Genomic DNA, 20,208 nt, shown 5'->3' on the forward strand with positions numbered 1-20,208 from the left:
GTCGGTGTGGATCTGGAAGTGCATGTGCTCGGCGGTGGTGAGGGTGTCGTGGGTGTTGGTTGAGACTCTGAGGGTGTCCTTGTGGATGATGGCGATTCCCCCTCCAACTCCGTTGGTGCGGTCTCTGTGGGAGATCTTGTATCCCTGTGGGATGGCTATGGCGATGTCTGGGGCTGAGGTGGCAATCAGCCAGGTCTCCGTCAGGAAGGCGACATCGGGAGCTGTGGAGTCTAGGAGGTCCCAGAGTTCGATGGCGTGGGTGTTGAGGAGGATGCAGCGGAGGTGGTTAGGTTCGCTGGCTGGTGGTCTGTAGGGCTGGATGCTGGTGTATCTGCAGTTCCGGCAGGCGAAGGGCCCTTGGGTGCACTTCAGGGTGGCCTGGTAGCAGGGGCGGTCTCAGCCTGGTGTTGAGTGCGTGGAGGGTGCTGGAGTCGTAGTGCAGTCTGGCGTTGTAGGGGGAGCGGGGTCCAGGGGTTCTGGCGCTAGGCGGGGCCGCAGGGGAGCAGCGGCGGGAAGCGGGGGGCACGGAGGGCAGTGGCGCCTTGTGCAGGCAATGTATTAGGATGAGTAAAAAAGAAAAGAAAGAAAAAGACAAGACTACAGGATGGGGCAGACACCAGGGGCGGCGAGCCCTCGGTCAGCGGCAGCAGGCAGCAGCGGGGAGACACTGGCACTCAGGAGGGGCGAGCCCTCGGTCAGCGGCAGCGGAAGTAGCGGGGAGGCACTGGCACCCAGGAGGAACCGTGCGGCGTGGGGAGTGACCCGAGGACAGGTCACACTCACTGCCGTGCGGTGACCACCATAAGAGGCCAAGTGGGAGGGAGGAGCAGCTGGGAGGCGGGAGCGTTAGGGGGGCCAATGGGCGAGGGACACGAGGCAGAAGGAGGTGGCGGGGCCGCAGTGGAGCAGCGGCGGGAAGCGGCTGGCAGGGGGGGCACGGAGGGCAGTGGCGCCTAGAGCAGGCAATGGATTAGGATGAGTAAAAAAGAAAAGAAAGAAAAAAGACAAGACTACAGGATGGGGCAGACACCAGGGGCGGCGTGCCCTCGGTCAGCGTCAGCGGCAGCAGGCAGCAGCGAGGAGACACTGGCACTCAGGAGGGGCGAGCCCTCGGTCAGCGGCAGCGGCAGTAGCGGGGAGGCACTGGCACCCAGGAGGAACCGTGCGGCATAGGGAGTGACCCGAGGACAGGTCACACTCACTGCCGCGCGGTGACCTCCATAAGAGGCCAAGTAGGAGGGAGGAGCAGCTGGGAAGCGGGAGCGGGGGGGCCAATGGGCGAGGGACACGAGGCAGAAGGGTGGGCGGGGCCACAGGGGAGCAGCGGCGGGAAGCGGGGGCAGGGGGCACGGAGGGCAGTGGCGCCTAGAGCAGGCAATGGATTAGGATGAGTAAAAAAGGAAAGAAAAAAGACAAGACTACAGGATGGGGCAGACACCTGGGGCGGCGAGCCCTGGGTCAGCGGCAGCGGCAGCAGGCAGCAGCGGGGAGACACTGGCACTCAGGAGGGGCGAGCCCTCGGTCAGCGGCAGCGGCAGTAGCGGGGAGGCACTGGCACGCAGGAGGAACCGTGCGGCGTGGGGAGTGACCCGAGGACAGGTCACACTCACTGCTGTGCGGTGACCACCATAAAAGGCCAAGTGGGAGGGAGGAGCAGCTGGGAGGCGGGAGTGGGGGCCAATGGGCGAGGGACACGAGGCAGAAGGGGGGGGCGGGGCCGCAGGGGAGCAGTGGCGGGAAGCGGCTGGCGGGGGGGGGCACGGAGGGCAGTGGCGCCTAGAGCAGGCAATGGATTAGGATGAGTAAAAAAGAAAAGAAAGAAAAAAGACAAGACTACAGGATGGGGCAGACACCAGGGGTGGAGAGCCCTCGGTCAGCGTCAGCGTCAGCAGGCAGCAGCGGGGAGACGCTGGCACTAGGGAGGGGTGAGCCCTCGGTCAGCGGCAGCGGCAGTAGCGGGGAGGCACTGGCACCCAGGAGGAACCATGCGGCGTGGGGAGTGACCCGAGGACAAGTAATGGTAGTGTGGGGTAATCCATGCGTTGTATTGGCTGTTCTCCGCTAAAGAATGGTGATGGATTAACCCCAGATCAGTTGACTGGGGGTGAGTGTTTGATTTGCTCAAACGCTCCGTCCATCATCCCCTTTGGTATCGTATTTGTGCCAAGACGTGCAAAGTCAGAGATGCATCGAAAAATGAAGACGATGCATTGCGCAGTCTGAGATGCAATGTCCGCGATTCATGCTGCAGCAGTGATATTTCTGCATCGAGGGAGATGTGCCAGTTCCAATTCGTGCAACTTCGTCGATGTATGGATTGTAGCAGTTGCAGCACTTCCAAGGTCTTTGACTGGATTGGCACCACTTGACAGGACAAGACTTGAAGGAAGCAGACGCCAGGTGCTGTTGTAGGTTGATGAAAAGTCTTTGATGTCCCTGAGTCTTAGAATGGGGGGCAAGCCAGCATGACCTTGGATTCATTGTGGGTTCAAGTTAGATGGGTCGAGTTCTTCCTAAGCAGGGCAGAGGGTAGCAGGCAGCAGGGCATCACAGCTGAAAAGTAGTTCTTCTGGAGCAGTAGTCAAGCAGAGTGGCAGTCTTTGCAGCAGCACAGCAGTACTTCCTCCAGGCAGAGCTCTTCACAGATCCAGTAGAGTACTGAAATGGTGGTATCTGAGGTTGAGACGCTCCTCCATTAGGGTGGAGCAGCGTCACCCCACTGCTTTCTCGCAGTGCGAGAAGCAGAAAAATAAAATGGTAAAACTACCATTTGAGCATTGTGATTAGCTTTGGGGAGGGGAGGGGAGGGAGGCTGCCTGCTCTGCCTGCTTCCTGTTCAGGAAAACGCAGGACCTGGCCAGAGCTGAGACGACGTGGGACCCGGGAAATGTAAGTATACTTTTATTTTTATTTTTAATTAACCTCCCAACCCCACCCCTGCTCAAACTCCCCACCAGCCCCCCTCCACCAGCGAGTGATGCCGCCCTGCGACTGTCAAGTACTTATACCCAGTAGTGCTTTTGAGGTGGGGAACACTTCAAAGAGATGCCTCTGGAGTGCACAGAGCCCCTGTCCTTCCTGCCCTGGCTCCAAACACACCAAAAGGAGGAATGCAGCCCTTTGTGTGGGGAAGGCAGAACCCATTCAGATATATGTCAGCTCCTCTCTATCATCCTGCCAGGATGGCCCATCAGGATGTGGATGGTCCATCAGTCAAATATAAGCTCTTCTTGTGTGGCTGGCTCTCTAGAGGGAATGCACAAAGTCCAGCTGTCAACCAACCCCGCCATAAGTGTGGCAGGGTATGCTCAGACGTGAGTCCCTTGCTCACTTTGCCACTGGAGTCAAGGAAGCCGGGCTGAAGACGGCCGCAATGCCAGAAACCGGTCCTCGGAAGCTTGTTTCCGGTCCAGGGAAGGCATGGCTTGGCAGTTCGGGCTGGACTGTTCCCATGAGGCACAGGGTCAGACTGATTTGCATATAGCCATGTCTGAACTGGGGTGGCAGAGTGGGCTAAAGAACGGTGATGGATCAAACCCAGATCTTTTGACTCGGTGTGAGTGTTTGATTGGTTCAGATGCTCCGTCCATCACCACCCCCTTTTGTACCGCTTTGGCCACCATAAGTGTGGCAGGGTATGCTCAGACGTGAGTCCCTTGCTCACTTTGCCACTGGATTCAAGCAAGCCGGGCTGAAGACGGCTGCAATGCCAGAAACCGGTCCTCGGAAGCTTGTTTCCGGTCCAGGGAAGGCATGGCTTGGCAGTTCGGGCTGGACTGTTCCCATGAGGCACAGGGTCAGACTGATTTGCATATAGCCATGTCTGAACTGGGGTGGCAGAGTGGGCTAAAGAACGGTGATGGATCAAACCCAGATCTTTTGACTGGGTGTGAGTGTTTGATTGGTTCAGATGCTCCGTCCATCACCACCCCCTTTTGTACCGCTTTGGCCGCCATAAGGGTGGCAGGGTATGCTCAGACGTGAGTCCCTTGCTCACTTTGCCACTGGAGTCAAGCAAGCCGGGCTGAAGACGGCTGCAATGCCAGAAACCGGTCCTCAGAAGCTTGTTTCCGGTCCAGGGAAGGCATGGCTTGGCAGTTCGGGCTGGACTGTTCCCATGAGGCACAGGGTCAGACTGATTTGCATATAGCCATGTCTGAACTGGGGTGGCAGAGTGGGCTAAAGAACGGTGATGGATCAAACCCAGATCTTTTGACTGGGTGTGAGTGTTTGATTGGTTCAGATACTCTGTCCATCACCACCCCTTTTTGTACCACTTTGGCCGCCATAAGTGTGGCAGGGTATGCTCAGACGTGAGTCCCTTGCTCACTTTGCCACTGGATTCAAGCAAGCCGGGCTGAAGACGGCTGCAATGCCAGAAACCGGTCCTCGGAAGCTTGTTTCCGGTCCAGGGAAGGCATGGCTTGGCAGTTCGGCCTGGACTGTTCCCATGAGGCAGAGGGTCAGACTGATTTGCATATAGCCATGTCTGAACTGGGGTGGCAGAGTGGGCTAAAGAACAGTGATGGATCAAACCCAGATCTTTTGACTGGGTGTGAGTGTTTGATTGGTTCAGATGCTCCGTCCATCACCACCCACTTTTGTACCGCGTCAACCAACCCAGGCGTGTATTGAGACAGGGTGCAGGCACATAGGACTGTTATGTTACGTTATTTGGATTTATATAGCGCGCAGCTGCTCCAGCAAAGGGGCGTCCCGGCGCTGCCAGCATCAGAATAACAGCCCAGGCACCAAGACAGAGGATGCCGAAAAAGATTGGATGTGGCCAAAAGCCTAGCAAAACGGGAAAAGGAAGGTTTTAATGGCTTTCCTAAATTCCAGCAAGCTTTCCATACTGCGAATATGAACAGGCAGGGAGTTCCATAATCTGGCCGCCAAATAGCAGAAGGACCGGCGACCAGTGCGAAGACGTTTCAGACGGGGGACAGTAACCAAATGCTGCCCCCAAGAACGCAGCTGGCAGAAGGGAGCATAAGGAGTAAGAAGATTAGCTAGTAAGCTGGGCATGGCAAGCTTCAAAATCTTAAAAGAAAGACACAATGTCTTAAATTGAATGCGTTCAGCCATGGGGAGCCATTGGAGTTTCCGGATGGCACCAGCTGAGGGGCAGGTCCGTGGTAGCCCCAGCAAGGCCCTGGACTAAGAGCAGAGCCATGCCATCTTTCTAAAAGTGTCACAAAGTATGGGATAAGCCCAAAATAGATACCCAGGAAGGGCCGAGTGCAATAAAGAGCCTAGCTACCATTTCCATTGCTGCAATCCTCTTAAGCAGACAGCAAACCAAAGCTTTGATTTCTTTGATCGTGGTTATTTATTTAACCATTACTTCAATTATTTCATTATATCATTTTTTCATTGCATTACGTCTGAAATAACGGTACACTGTGATCTTCCCCATTTACTTCATGATTGTACTTCCATACTGGATTATTGGGCAGTGCAAAATCAAGAGTGGTATCGACAGTTGAAGGAAGACCCTACACGTCAGATTGAGGATTTCATTTTAAAGAAACTCGCAGAAGGGTTGAAGCAAGGCATTTTGGGACCAAAAGAATATGAATTCTTAAATAAAAATCATCCAAGGGTCACTGTCATTTACTTTTTACAGAAGATTCATAAGCAGCTTACAGAACCACCTGGGAAACCTATTGTCTCCGGATGCAACTCGCTGGTGAAACCGATCTCCAAGTATGTGGACATCTTTTTAAAGCCATTTGTAGAAGAAGTCCCATCATACCTAAGGGATACAACAGATTTCATCAATAAGATAGACAGGAATTTGATTCTGGCAGACGAAGAGTAGTTCAAGCGACGTTGATTAGACCAAAAACGGAAGGCGGACTGGCGGTCCCTGATTTCGAGCTGTTATATTTGGCGGCCCAGCTACAGATATTGACGCAAGCAGTAGCAAAGGAATTTAGGGGCCCGAGCACCTAAGAGGTAGGGGGATTCCACGCCATGCCCTCTTCTTCATAGTGTTGCAACAAAAGCTGGACCTTAGGTATCTTTCTATGGAAGAAAAAACACTAAGACTGTGCTGGAACTGATCCCAGTGCAGGGCGGGAGTTTTACATCCCTATGTGCCTGAGATCCCGTTGGGGATAGCTAATGCGCTTCCCCACGGAGGCGATTGGACGCCCTTACGGGTTTGGGAACAGGCAGGGATCCAAGTAATTGGGGATCTATATGAGGATTGAGAAATGCTACCCTATAAGGCGTTGCAAGAGAGATACGATCTGCCTAGAGGAGGGTTTCTAATGCACGCCGCACTGGTGGGTGCGCTTTAAGCACAGTGGAGAGAAGGGCTCGTAGAACCTAAGACAACAATGGCGTGTCAATACACCATGATGGCAGCTGGGACTTTTAAGGCGGTCACCTGCCTTTACTCCAGAATGTTGAATGAAGGGCTAGCACCATTAGACACCTTGAGGGAAAAATGGGAAGCAGGTATAGGGAAACCCATACCGGAGACAGCCTGGGCACAGATAATGCTTAGGGCTTGGAAAAGCACGAGGAACGCAAGATTTCAGCTTGTGCATTTCTATATACTTCATAGGGCATATCTAACACCAGGGAAAATTAGGAAATATTTTAAAATAGAAGAGGCAGCATGCCCTTGATGTACGAGTGAAGGAGTAGAGCTTGAGCATATGCTATGGTCAGGCCCTAAATTAGGAGGCTATTGGGAAGAAGTGTGAGACATTCTGAACACAATCACGGAGCGACAGTTGACCTTTGACATAGCCACATGCATACTGCACTGGTTTCCTCACACATCTAAAACCAAGGTAACAAGCAAATTTGTAGACATGGGGCTGTTACTAGCAAAAAGAGAAATAACAAGGCACTGGAAGGCCAAAGACGGTCCTAATGGTAGGAGATGGAAGGCTGAGTTCTTAAAATGGGCAGGCAGTGAGAGTGTACTTAGATACCAGCAGGCGAGACGGCTTAATAACGAACAGGCACTAGATGCAGCAAATACATGGGAAACATTGGTGCAGGCGTTACTGGATCACCAGATAGAGGAAGAGTAGGTGGAAGGAACTGGCCTGGATGGGGTCCCCTGTCAACTACAGGTACATTGAGGGATGTTGTCAGTTGTGGCTGCTTCGCGACATGAGACAAAATGAAATGGTTGCAGTTAGACACACCGGTGAGGAGGGGGTGGGGGGGTTATTGAAAGTTGGGGGTATTCTATTTGTCAATTAGGATTGGCAGCTCAAGGTTTATAGTATGACCATGCATAACTTATCACTATAATATGTCACTGCATTAATATTGAATAGCTAATGAGAGGCAAGGAGGGGAAGGCTATTGAAGGGTTTGATTCATGCTGATGGCATGTGATTATAAATGGTGTATGATGAACATATGAAACCAATAAAATATGTTTTCAAAACAAAAAATGAAATAAATGAAGCAATGGTTAAATAAATAACCACGATCAAAGAAATCAAAGCTTTGGTTTGCAGTCTTCTTAAGAGGATAGCAGAAATTGAAATGGTAGCTATGCTCTTTATTGCTCTATCTTTCTAAAAGTGGCATTTTTAAAAGGGTAATGATAAATTCAACTTTACCAGTAAATAGGATTTATCATCACCATTCTAATGATCTGAAACATGAGAGATCTACTCCTTCTCAATTAGGAATTACAGCTTATATGTGTAATAAGGAAATCCATATGTTAACCTATGAGAGGGGCGGGCCTCACAGTAGTAAAAAAACTAATTCAGGTGTTTTTTAAACCCATGACATGCAAACTTAAAAGTACATGTTCAACCATATGCTTATATAGCACCTTACTTAGCACTTGCCCTATGGGCTACCAAGGGCCTACCTTTGAGGTGACTTATATGTAATAAAATCAGAGTTCAAAGCTTGTCAAGGGGTTTAAAATGCCAAGTCAACATGGGAGTGTAAACTGCACACACAGGCTCTGCAGTGGCAGGCCTGAGACATGTTTAAAGGGATACTTCTGTGGGTGGCACAATCAGTGTTGAAGGCCCATTAGTAGCAATCAATTTACAGGCACGGTACACATGTAGTGCACTCTACTAGGGACTTATAGATAAATTAAATATGCTAACTGTGAATAAGTCAATCAAACCATGTTTTAGCGGGAAGCACATACACTTTAGCACTGGTTTGCAGTGGTAAAGTGCTCAGAGTCCTAAGGCCAACAAAACGAATTCAGCAAAATTGGACGCAAGCAGGCAAAACGTTTCATGTAAGACCACCCTAAGATCTAACAGTGAGAACATAATAGATGTAGCCAGATTTATTTTTACCCCACAAGTCTGATGCCACATTTCCTTCAGGTGTTTCCCAAATTATATATATTGTGCTATTCCATTAATATCTGTGTTATACCTAAGGTATTTTGATTTGTTTGTGAGGATTTGGTTCAAAGCTCATTCTCCAATAAGCCATGGTCAAATATATTTTGCATTCCATAGTTTGTTCATTCATTTCCTGAATTGTATTTACAGCTGTATGTTTTCCTTGTTTGTAGACAACTGATTGTGCGTTTTTTCCCACACTTCATGAACACAGTACTAAATGAATAAGTAGTAATCATTGTGTCTTCGTGCATAGTATAAACACAGGTTTCAACGAATGCTGGGCAGTCCTTTTTGTTTTTTTAGTGTTTTGTCATTAAACACCTTTAAAATGAAAAGTCAATGGGAAGAGACAAGTATAGTTATTACGTGTGCATCCAAAAATGAAAAAAACATGTTTTGCCCACGAGTGAAAATGTGTAAAACTGGGTATCCTGCATAACACTTAAAGTTACAAACTTGTGACTAATATTGTCACAGAGCTACAAATTTGAACAGCTCTACAAAGCTATGGGATATGGATTCCAAACCTTATAATCAGATTGCCACAGTAAGGTCTTGTAGGATTGGCAGTCTACCATTTAAAAATATTGTGGGCCACATGTGTAGTCTCTCCTTTGTGGGAAAGTTAGTGGGAGTCCACTTGATTTTGATTCAGTTATCAGCTGTGCACGGCATTATACAAAGTTGAAGTTGTGGGTGGACAGCAGAAGACTTCATGCACAGTGACAGAATCATGGTCTTACGGGCTAGTTATTGAAGGTCTAGAGGCAGGTCTTACACCGTGGGCAATGTGTGTGGCTCAGATGATTATTATTTAAACTGTTTAAACCATATTACCTTATGACACCAGATGAATGTGCACATTCATTTTCTTTTGTGGGTGCTTAAAAATAAATGATATTCCTTGGAAGCCTTCAAACACATTTTTCAACAATTAAAAAACACAAATGTTTGGACGACCTACCTTTCCATAATGAACATTTTATTCCTATAAATGTCAATCCTACCTGTGACATTTCCTCTGGCTTTCTGAGTCCTTAAGGACTTGCAAGCCGGTTTTGCTACATCTTAATTTGTGAGCCAAATGGAAGGAATTAATGTCTGATCCGTGCTGTTAGAAAATGTAGACTCCAGTTGGACTCACTCACTTCACAAGTCAGTACATTCTAATGGGTAATATGCTGTCTGAATTTGTTAGTAATGTTAATCAAAGAACCATGGTCTGCTTAGTCTTTTCAGAATTCTCACGTAATTAATGTCACCAGATGCACACCAAAGATGGCCAACCAATGAGACCAGTGAGGGCATGGAAATTGTATATGGTGAATTATTAGCATCCAAGACATTTTGGGTGCAGGCTGGTAAAGAGTCACACCTAAATAATCCATAGTAGAAAATGAATAAACTAATGGTGCTTAATGAAATGTCCTACATTTAGTATAGAGCAAAAAGTACCATATATTGATATTTGCTGTACTTACCCGTATATAATTAGCATTAATATACGAGCTAAGGGGATCACCCTCTTCCTCTGATATAAGGCATACTCTGCTGTGACTATCTGTAAAAAAAAGAAAAAACAATAGAGTAACCAGGGATGGTGGTATGGGGGGATTATAGTTGTATTAGAGCAACATACATTTATTTGTAAGTCATTGTATAACTTGACCAACATTAACAAATGAGATGTTCCTATGAATAAGGGAGTCAGTCTGTTTATTTTTCCAATCATGGAAAGTTGGCAGGTCTGTTTTTTATTACTGGTTTAGAAATGAGCATTTGGTGGAATAAAACACCATTGATGACCTGTTATTTTTAGAAGTGAGTGTCCCCACTGGTGCACTAAAGCGTCAAACCTGACCCTGTCTCTTCTCTTTTAAATGCATGACAAGTTAACAATTAACACCAGGGGAAAGAGGTGACTTACTTAGGAAACATAAGCTGGATGCTGCAGATAAGTGCTGTGACCAAGTAATTGCAGTATTAGTCAGTAGTTGAACATCAAGTGCAACTTCATGTAATCCTGGAAAGGATCATGGCTGTTGTTGAGAAAAACTAAAATAAATATATTTAGGCAAAGGCTGAGCTGTCAAACAAAAGCAACGATCCGTGCCATTCATAGTTAACGCTTCTCCATCCCTCAAGCTCTAGCCCAAGGTGTCCAGATTTAGAAACATTTTCATGGCCTGAATCAAGCTTACCTCATATAACTAGGAGAGAGTGGGATGTCCACTGTTAAAGTAATGGCATGGTAGTGGTATTCTCATAGACCACCCTGCAAGTATGGTCCACACAAAGTGTTAGTATCTGTAGTTCACACAAATCACAAACTGAAAGCCAAAACTAAACACTTTTTCTAAATCTTTTTATTGATTTTCAACATGTAAACAATGATCGACAGCGACTGTTGCCCCAACCATGGTAAGCATAGAAATCTACCTCATCCATGAAAATTGAATCTCATTTCCTTCACCTGTCTGTCCAACCCGTCTCGATCTGGCAAACCCCTCAGCATACTCTCCTCTGGTCCTGGTCAGTTCAACACATCCATGCCTCTGTATGTCTGCCATTTGTTCCATACCTTCTCCCATTTTTCAGGACACCCCTGTCCTGCATATACCTGTTTCTCTCTCTCTGACGTGCGGCATTCGATCCTCATCCCCTCCAGCCAGTGGTTTTTGCGCATGTACCATATGGCTATTATGCGAGAACAGATGTGGTGAACTCTCTAACCTGCAGTGGTTGAGTTTGAACATACTGAACAGCCAAATTTACTGGTTCGGTATTACACCATTATTGTTGTCACGCATTTGTTTTTTCACGTTCATTGTACCTATTTATTGCAGTAGCTATACTATTGACCCTGAAGAAAGCAGAGACACTACTCTAGTTCCCTTGGCTGAAACATGTTGGTCTAGTATTTACACAGATGCCTCTAATGTTGGCACCTGCATTACCAGCTATTCACTCTTTTTATTCCTGACACTGGGTAGCTGAATAAAGTTACAGCATAGCTAACCCCATAGCCAGTTTTAACCACACACATTTTAGCACTGCACCCATTCTAGACACACCAGGCTCACATAGGGTTTTAGTACACCTGCCCTTTTTCCAATGAAAACATCCCTTAGCTCTTCCCTCACAATGAGGGGGTTGTAGCCCACATGGAGACTAGGTCTTTCACGCGAGAAGTCACCCCTATGAGGAAGCATGACACCTCTAGTGTGTGAGGGCAACCATCCTTAAAAGGGAAATCCCCCTCAGAGTGGCATAGTACACCCAATAATTTGCATGACTTCCCGACTCTGGACCTGTGGCTTTTTTTGTGATATTTATACCTGTTTCTCTGCCATCAAACACCAATCCATGTCCTCTTCCCATGCTTGAAGATCCAGTGCATCACATGCACCCCAACTTCAGGCAGTGTTCCTCTTAGCCACTGCCTGTCCCACCGTTAGCAGCAGATTGGCGTACTGCAGAGGATCTCATTCCCCCACACACTGACTACCCCCACACACTGAGTATAAGCCTCTTGACATTATCTTTTACTTTTCATCCCTGTAGGGCTGTAGTCTCTCAGAAGACCGCACAGTGTGCAGGAAATTCCCTCCCTCCCTGCATCCCCTTCTGCACCCACAGGAATCCGCCCCCCCATTTTATAGAGGACTACCCTGGTATAGTATTCCCTTGCAGCAAAGGCAGCGGCACCAGATGGAACACAGCCTTCATCACTTTCACCCTCGGGGCCTGGAGCACCTCCTCCCACTTCCAAACTTCAAGTGAGTCGATGTCTCTTTCCCAGTCAGTCCTTAGGTATCTCATCCGCTCCTGTTGGATTGTCTCCAGGGACTTCAGTCCTTGCGTATCCGAGACATCGCCCAGTGTGGATATACCGATCGTATCCCATGGACAAAGGCGTCACAATCTGCTGTCCTCCCTCAGAACATCACTGTTCCATAGGTGAGTGGCCATAGTCAGTTTCTGCCCCCAGCTTAAGTATCTTGTGGCCTGTGTCCAAACCCTGGCGACAGTGTGTGTGCTGTGGAAGCCGGCTCCGCTGTTGGTATCTATAAAGAGCTACCAGGTATCCCCTACTTATGTGTCTGCCTACCCGCAACATGGGTTCTGTAAGTGGTACATAGACTCAGTCATTAGCAACCATCAGCTGCACCAACGATAGCATCTCTGGACATCCAGGAAAGCTGTCCTCCATTATATACTTCCCTCATCATTTTTGCCAGGGCTATGCAGGGTGCCTTACCATCTCACAGCAAGAGCCTCACCTCACTCTCCAATTGCTGAAAGAAAGCCTCCAGCACCCTACATGGAGTATTCACTAGCACATAAAGCAATTTCTTCAACATGATCATTTTATACATCGCTGCCCTTCCGAAGAGGGCCAGGGGCAGAGTCCTACAACATTTCACATAATTCCTGCACTGATCCAGGTAGCCATATAGATTATCCCTGAGAAATTGTTCCTCATTTCTCGTCACACAGATGCCCAGGTACCAATAGTCCTCAAGTGTGATTTGAGGTGGTAGGCCTCCGGAAATTGCAAATTCACCTCCAGACAGTGGGTAGAGGTAGGACTTCTCCCAGTTGATGGTGTATCCAGTGTACGAGCCATAGATTTGTAATATATGTAAGAGTCTCTGGACCGTGGTGTCCGGCTGGACCACGTAAAGAAGAACATCATCCGCATAAAGTGAGATTATTTCACCCCAAAATGCATCCCACCTCAGCCCCTGCACCAGCTCATCCTTCTGAATCCATGCCGCAAGTGGCTCGAGGGCCAACGCGAAAAACACTGGCGAGCGCAAGCCTCCCTGTCTCATGCCCTTGTGAAGCTAAACAGCCTCAGAGTGCTCACCATTTACTCTGACCCGTACCAATAGTTGACTACACAGTAAACGGACCTGTTTCGGGTATTCTGAGCCAAACTACATTCATTCAAGGACCCCAAACATAAAGGACCACTCCAGGAAAGTAAACGCCATTTTTGCATCAAGGGGCAGAACCACAATTGGTTCCGTGATGAACTCCATATAGACCATTCAGTCAAAGAGTCTTCATAGAGTAAGTCTGGTTCCCCTGTTGGGCATTAAACCCGACTGGTTGGATGTACCACGTTTATAGCCACCTATTTCAATCTAGTAGCCAGCAGAATTGCCAGCAAAGCTTTGGCATTCAACAGTGCTATTCGCTGATCAATGCGGCATTTATGAAGTGGTTTCCCCTCCTTCAGAATCGTCACTATGGTTGCCAGTCACTGATCGAATGGAAGGATGCCATACTACCCAGCCTCTGAAACATCAGGAGATGAGGCGCCACCTTCCCCACCACCCCCTTGTATAGCTCAAAGTTGAGACTGTTCAGTCCCGCCCCATCTATTCCCTGTCTCGTACAGCCAGCACTGGGTGGCCAATAAAGAAGCTGTGGCCATATTTTCAGCCATATCCTGATATTCCCGCCACTTGAGTTTCAATCCGCCAAATTGCCCACCCTGGTCTCCAGGTCTAGCAACTCAGATTCTAAGTGGTCCAACTGTGCCCTCCTCTTCTTTTTATCCCCCGATCAGAGAAAGTGCTCGCCCCCTTACCACCATTTTGCATGCCTCCCACAGGATCCACTCTGAAGCGCACTATGCCCCCGTTGTCAGTTATTTTCTATAAACTGTCTCTAATTTGTCTATCCTTCAGGTACCAAGGATGCAAGACCCTTCCCCTCTTTCATACAACAAGTTCCATCCACACAGGGGAGTGGCCGAAGATGCCGCTGGCTAGCACACTTGCCTCCCTGAATCTACCCGTATATGCATTGTGTCAATAGATAATTAACCCTTGAGAAGGAGTGGTGCACTCCCCTCCTGAGTAGATGGTGTATTGTCTATCTAGCTGCTAGTGTCCTCACCAAATATAGAGCAATTCTATAGCCACCGTGAACTGGACCCCTGGGCTCGGCCTATTTCTGGTGCATTCTTGAGTAGAAGGTGTATTGTCTGTCTATGGAATAGTGTCCTATCCAAATATCCAGCAGTCCCATAGCCGACGTGAACTGTGCCAAGGGGCTCAGCCAAGTTCCCTTCCCGGGTATGAGTCTGTCTGTCTGGTCATCCATCACCATATTGAGGTCACCCCCCAACACCAGTACCCCCATCGGAAGAGACAGCAGCAAAGAGACCACCTCTCGCAGGGTTGACTCATGCAATTTTGGGAGCATATATAGTGAGCAAATATTCACCACTTTCCCATCAGGAGTACCTGTGCAGGCCACAAAGTGGCCTTGATCATCAAGCCAGCTCTTACTGTGCACATAGGGTGTATTCTTACGAATCAGGATCCACACTCCTCTCGAGTCTGTACTAAAGCCAGCATGGACCAGAACTGTACCACTGTCTCTCCAGCACTTTTCAGGAGTTGCCTTTTAGATGAGTTTCCTGCAACAGCGCTACATCCAGTCCCTGTCTTTTCAGATATCCTGTGACTACTCCCCTCTTTATTTTACTTTACAGGCCATTTACATTTCAGAAAAGTACATTTACTTTAGCGGTATGCATACTGGTGCTGTGTTTAAGTGGTGTGTACCACTGCAGGGGTCTGTCCCCAGGCGAGTGGGTTCTTCACTTGCAGTGGGTCCAATCTACTTGGCTGTCTTGGAGTAACCCTAAAACCTCCCATAATACTCCATCCCCACACCCTTCATAGCAGGACCCTGTTGCCCCCAAAATTCCCAAACATTACTAGTTCTAATAATCAGACATGCCTCTCACCAATCACAAAAGCACCACCTCAAATGTAATCATAGTGCTTTTCATTGGTGAACCAGTGTCAATGTCTTGCATTACCTCATGCTAGGATCCCAGCTTCTCTGGTACCAGGCATGTCTGCCTAGGCCCGGATTATCGAATCTCCTGCAGCAAGCGTCTTACATCATTACCTCATGGCCCAGCTGGGACAGCCCCCATCCCCAGACATGGATCAGACCTCCAAGCAGCATCTTGGTTCTCTTCTCATTCCCCCTCATACAGGGAGACCCCCGGGAAGTGTGGGTCCATGTCGCAAGTCTCTCGAGGGATGACTTCCTTGACGGTGTGTGATTCCCCCGCCTGTCGCTCTCCTGTTATGTTTGATCTGACGTCTCTCCATATCGCCCGCCAGTCTCCAACCTTTCAGCCACTCCTATACCTTGGATGGTGTGTTGAAGTGCCAAGTTTTCCCTTCTGCCACCATTTGCAATTTGCACTTCCTAAATAGCATCATAGCATATTGTACTCTCAGGGTGAAATCCAGAAAGGCCTGACCGTCTCATTCTTACATGATAGCTCACTCCTCAATCTTGCCACCTGGAGGATTGCATCCCGGTCTTTATGGTTGAAGATGCATGCAATGAATGTGCGTTGCGGCGCAGCTGGACACAACAGGGGGACAGAGGCCCTTGCACCTCATTCAATTGAGAAGGACTTTGAAAGACCTTTAGGTTTCAGGACATTAAGGAAGAAGTCTTCCAAAAACAGCTCTACGCTGGGGCCCTCTGCTCTCTCAGATATCCCTCATGAAATGAAATAGGGTATTTGTATGGGGACACAGCTACTCAAGCTAGAGTGTCCTGGTGCCTAGACAGCGGGGGGAAAAGAGTAAGAAAGATACAGATTAGTGATTAAAAAGCCACATTTTCAATTTTTTCCTAAAGGAAAATAGTTCTGTATTAAGCCTAAGGGCCAGCAGAAGGCTGTTCCAGAGTTTCGCGCCTAAGAAAGCAAAGGATCTGCCTCCCATCCGGGTCAGGCGTATCCTGGGCACGCAAGCCAAGTTGGCATTGGACAAGCGTAATGGTTTAGAGGTAGTGTAGTGATTAACCCGTTTGATTAGGTAGTCGGCTCCTACATTGTGGAATGCTTTAAAGAAGATGGTCAGGGCTTTAAAGTCAATCCATTCTTTTACGCGAAGCCAATGTAACGATGTAAGAATCAGAGTTATGTTAGATCTAGGTTTAGGTTTAAGGATGGATCTGGACGCCCCTTTTTGGACCACCTGTAAACTCTGGATCAGAGATTTAGGAAGACCCAGGTACAGGCAATTGACATAGTCAAGCTTTGAAGTCACCATTGCCCCACTACGATCTTTCTGCTTTCCAGCGTAAGTAGTGGCAGGAACTTTTTTTGGATTTGTATGAATCCGAAAAATGCTCCAGTAAGGTTTTGGATCTGAGATCACATGGAGAAAGTTTTTTCACACACGATTCCTATGTTTTTGTCTTTCTCCTTTTCTACAGGTGGGGGCGACAAATCCTCAGGCCACCAGGAGCGCCACTCAGGGGTTTCCGAAGAAAACCACTTCTGTTTTGTCCAGATTACATTTAAGATGATTAATCCTAACCCAATTAAACACTTTCGTGAGACAGACCCCGATTCTTGCCCCATCAATGTTGGAACCTTTATCACAGGGGAAGATCAGCTGAGTGTAGTCAGAGTAGGGAATAATTGTGCCCCCCTCTGCTGCTACCATGTATGCAAGGGGGCATAAATAGATATTAAAGTGGGTGGGCCAGAGAATGGAGCCCTGAGCCCACTGAACCCACTTCAGAGGCCGGCACCAGTGTTGAAAACAGAGGGAGCCAAATATCCTGAGATCTATTACCTAAAGAAAGAGGACAACCTGGTCAGGGCGGTCTCACATAGGCTGATGTCTTCAAGCCTATTTAGGAGCCTATCATGTGGGACCGTATCAAAGGCCGCCAACTGGTCGAGCAATATCAGCACGGCCTTTCCCCCCTGGTCCAGTTTGCCTCTGATGTGCTCTGTCACTTCCAGTAGGGTGGACTCTGTACTGAAATTCTCCATAAAGCCAGTTTGGGATTCATGGAGAAGCCCCCTCTTCAATATGACTTTGCAAGGCCTTGTTAACGTGTTTCTCCAAAATTTTAGAGAGCCAGAAGCAGAGACATTGGCCTATAATTCGACGGATCCTTCGTGTTGATGTTTGCCTTTTTTGTCAATGGAAGAATCTTAGCATACTTCCATGATGCCAGTAGCGAGGGAGGCATTAAAGAGCTGATGTACTGTAGGGCTAGTTGAGTCCTGATGTTCGCTGGGCAAGGGTCGGGACTCGGAAGGGGAGCCCGACTTAATGCTTTGAAGACGGACAGTGACTCTTCCAGCTTTAGCTCCAGGAAAGCATGTAAGGATGGTAGATCCAGGTTCTGAAATTTACTATTAACTTTATGATAAAAAGATAGCTCCTCTTCCGAGCAAGCTTGCTGGATCAAGGAAATTATTTCATGAAAAAATTAGGCAACCTGCTTTGACCATGCTTCTGTGCATGGCCCTTCAATTAAGCCAGCCTTCAGTGAGGTGAAGGATTTAACTATTCTAAAAATGTCCTTACTTTTATTTTTGGCAGTATCAATTTTGGTTTGGAAAACGTTCGATTTGGCTGCTTTTACCAAGGAATAATGAGCTTCTATGTTGTCTTTATACACCTTCCTGTCAGCAGGCAGGTAGAATTTGCACGATTTCTGTTCCTTTTTCCCACAGTTCCTTTTGCTCGCTCTAAGAATATCACTATACCAAGGGGCCGGTGTAGCCGACCTCTTAGAGGAATGTGAAACAATCGGAGCCACTGCCTCAATATTGGTCCGAGACTATTCGAAGGGCGTCCAGATCCAGGGCACTAGACAGCTCTGGTCGAGAGCGGTCCAAGGCGTTGGCTAATGTGGGAATGGATTTGTTGTGGAAGGTTTGATAACTATGGGCCTTTGGCCCTGCAATCTCCAGAGGGACTGAGGCAGCGAAGGGGATATCAAATTTAACAAGGAAGTGGTCAGACCAAGTGATAGGCAAATGAGGACTGGCTGATAATTCAAATTTATGAAAGATATGGTCAAGAGTGTGACCTTTCTCGTGGGTAGCCGAGGAGATAGATGTGAGCATCTTAAAGGTCAGCAGCATCTCCAGCAAGAGAGTAGCTTGGGGATCATTCCCGTTCTCCATATGTATATTAAAGTCTCCCAAGATAAGGCAGTCTTTATATTTTAAGGCCAGGGAGGAGATAGCAGAATTTAATGCAGTAATAACATTTTTGATAGGGCACGGGGGTCCGTAAATCTGAAAACCCGCGATGCATAGTTCTCCAGTTTCACCTGTACACAATCATAGTCCTTGAAATGGTAGCCAACTTGCCCCTTTAGTTTCTGGATTTCCTGCCGCACGGAAGACAGTTCCTTGTCTATTTGCTTTATTTCCTCACCTGTTTTGTGAAGGTTCACTCCATAGGGATTGAATCTAGTTTACAATTGACGGAATTACGTACCCCAACTGGTGTCTCCATAATGTCTTTGAGCGCGGGCATTCCTTTGGCCATCTTGTGCTGCAATACCTTCCCTTCTACCACCACAGGCCCGGCCAAATAGGTGGGGGGTCTAGGAACCACAGTTCTCTCCATCTTGCTTTGCTGGCCTGCCTTCCCCCCTTGTCGCAAACCATTGTGGCCCAGATGTTGTCAGCCGCAACAGGGGATGACATGGGGGTCACCGGAACCTCTCGGATGTTCAGAGAGCAGCAATCACCGCCGCCTGCCAGATATCGTAGGAACTGTCAGCTCTTGATCTTATCCACTCCTCTGCAGTCTGTCAGTTTTAGTGTTTTCCATCCCTCATGGATAGTCTATCTCAAAGCTTTGGGGCTCTCACCTCTCGTGCACCGCATCACACACAAATAAAGGGGAGGCCCAACTGAGGCACTAACTAATCTTCAGTCAGCTGGCCAGCCAGCCGTCTTCCAGCCTCCACTGCAGCCAGTGGATCAAACTTGGCCATTCCCCTGGTACTCGGAAGTCCCCTTGCTGGTGTCCTCATGCGCCACAGCCCCAGCAGACCAGGACCCACTCTCCCTGTCACCCCACAACAGCAGGTTTCCAAGCACTGGGTGGCCCCTATGGGCTGCTCTAGCCTCCTCAGGGCCTCACTACAATTTTCAGGGTCACCTCCCCTCATCCAGGACAAGCCCATGGGTATGCCGATGCTCTCCGCCAGGCAGGGATGGCGGAGCTTTCTTACTGTGCAGCCATTTTGGCCATGCCCCCCCAAACTAAACATGTTTTAACCACAGAAATATAGCAATTTTGTTCCTTGCTTTTTATTTTCATCACTGATGAGTTTATACTGTTATTTATTTCACAGGTAGGAAGGTGCAGGACTAGGCCCTCTCAACAGAGTCACCTCCAAACTATTTGCATTCACCCCTCCTGTTTTGTAAACCTGTTTTTGTTGGCCTTTATGACTTTGCGCACTTTACCACTGCTATCCATTGCTAAACTGCCTGTGTTCTCTCCTTTAAACATGCTTAAATGTCCTTTATAATACATATACTTCACTCCCACGGATAGATCCAAAATAACCCATAAGACAGGGTGAAGTGTATTTAAAAATTTAGACATATACTTTTAAGTTTTAAATGACCTGGTACTAAACAACTCAAATTCATTTTTCATTACTACAAGGTCTACTTTCCCATTGGATAACTTTCAATTGGGAGCAGGTAGAAACATTGAGTTTGGTGTCTATAGAATTCTAATTTAATACCCTCCTTAATAGTAAAGTCAGATTAAATAACAATTCTGAAAATGCCACTTTTAGAAAGTTAGCATTTTCTTGTTCAACCATTTGGTGCTTGCAGTCTGTATCCTGGGTCACATGATTAGCTGTAAGAAGCAGTTGAAATGTGTGTATAGCTACCAGATGTGAGACACAGGGGGAATAGGTGTTGACAGGTTGGGCCATCTCTGACTTGATAGGTGGGTAGAGCTATCGCCTACCACACCTGCACATCGCAAAGACTCTGCCACAG

At 47.9% G+C, this 20,208-nt stretch overlaps 1 protein-coding gene across 2 annotated transcripts in view; it reads right to left on the minus strand.

Moving 5' to 3' along the window:
• PTPN5 (protein tyrosine phosphatase non-receptor type 5) overlaps positions 1–20,208 on the minus strand; it is a 588,489-nt gene that overhangs the window by 92,965 nt on the left and 475,316 nt on the right. For both annotated transcript variants that reach the window (XM_078684059.1, XM_078684058.1), the window contains exon 8: positions 9,845–9,924. In XM_078684059.1, the coding sequence (XP_078540185.1) occupies positions 9,845–9,924 (80 nt within the window). The remainder of the gene's footprint in view (positions 1–9,844; positions 9,925–20,208) is intronic.

Source organism: Lissotriton helveticus, chromosome 3_1 (assembly GCF_964261635.1).
Source record: "Lissotriton helveticus chromosome 3_1, aLisHel1.1, whole genome shotgun sequence".
Lineage (NCBI taxonomy): Eukaryota > Metazoa > Chordata > Amphibia > Caudata > Salamandridae > Lissotriton > Lissotriton helveticus.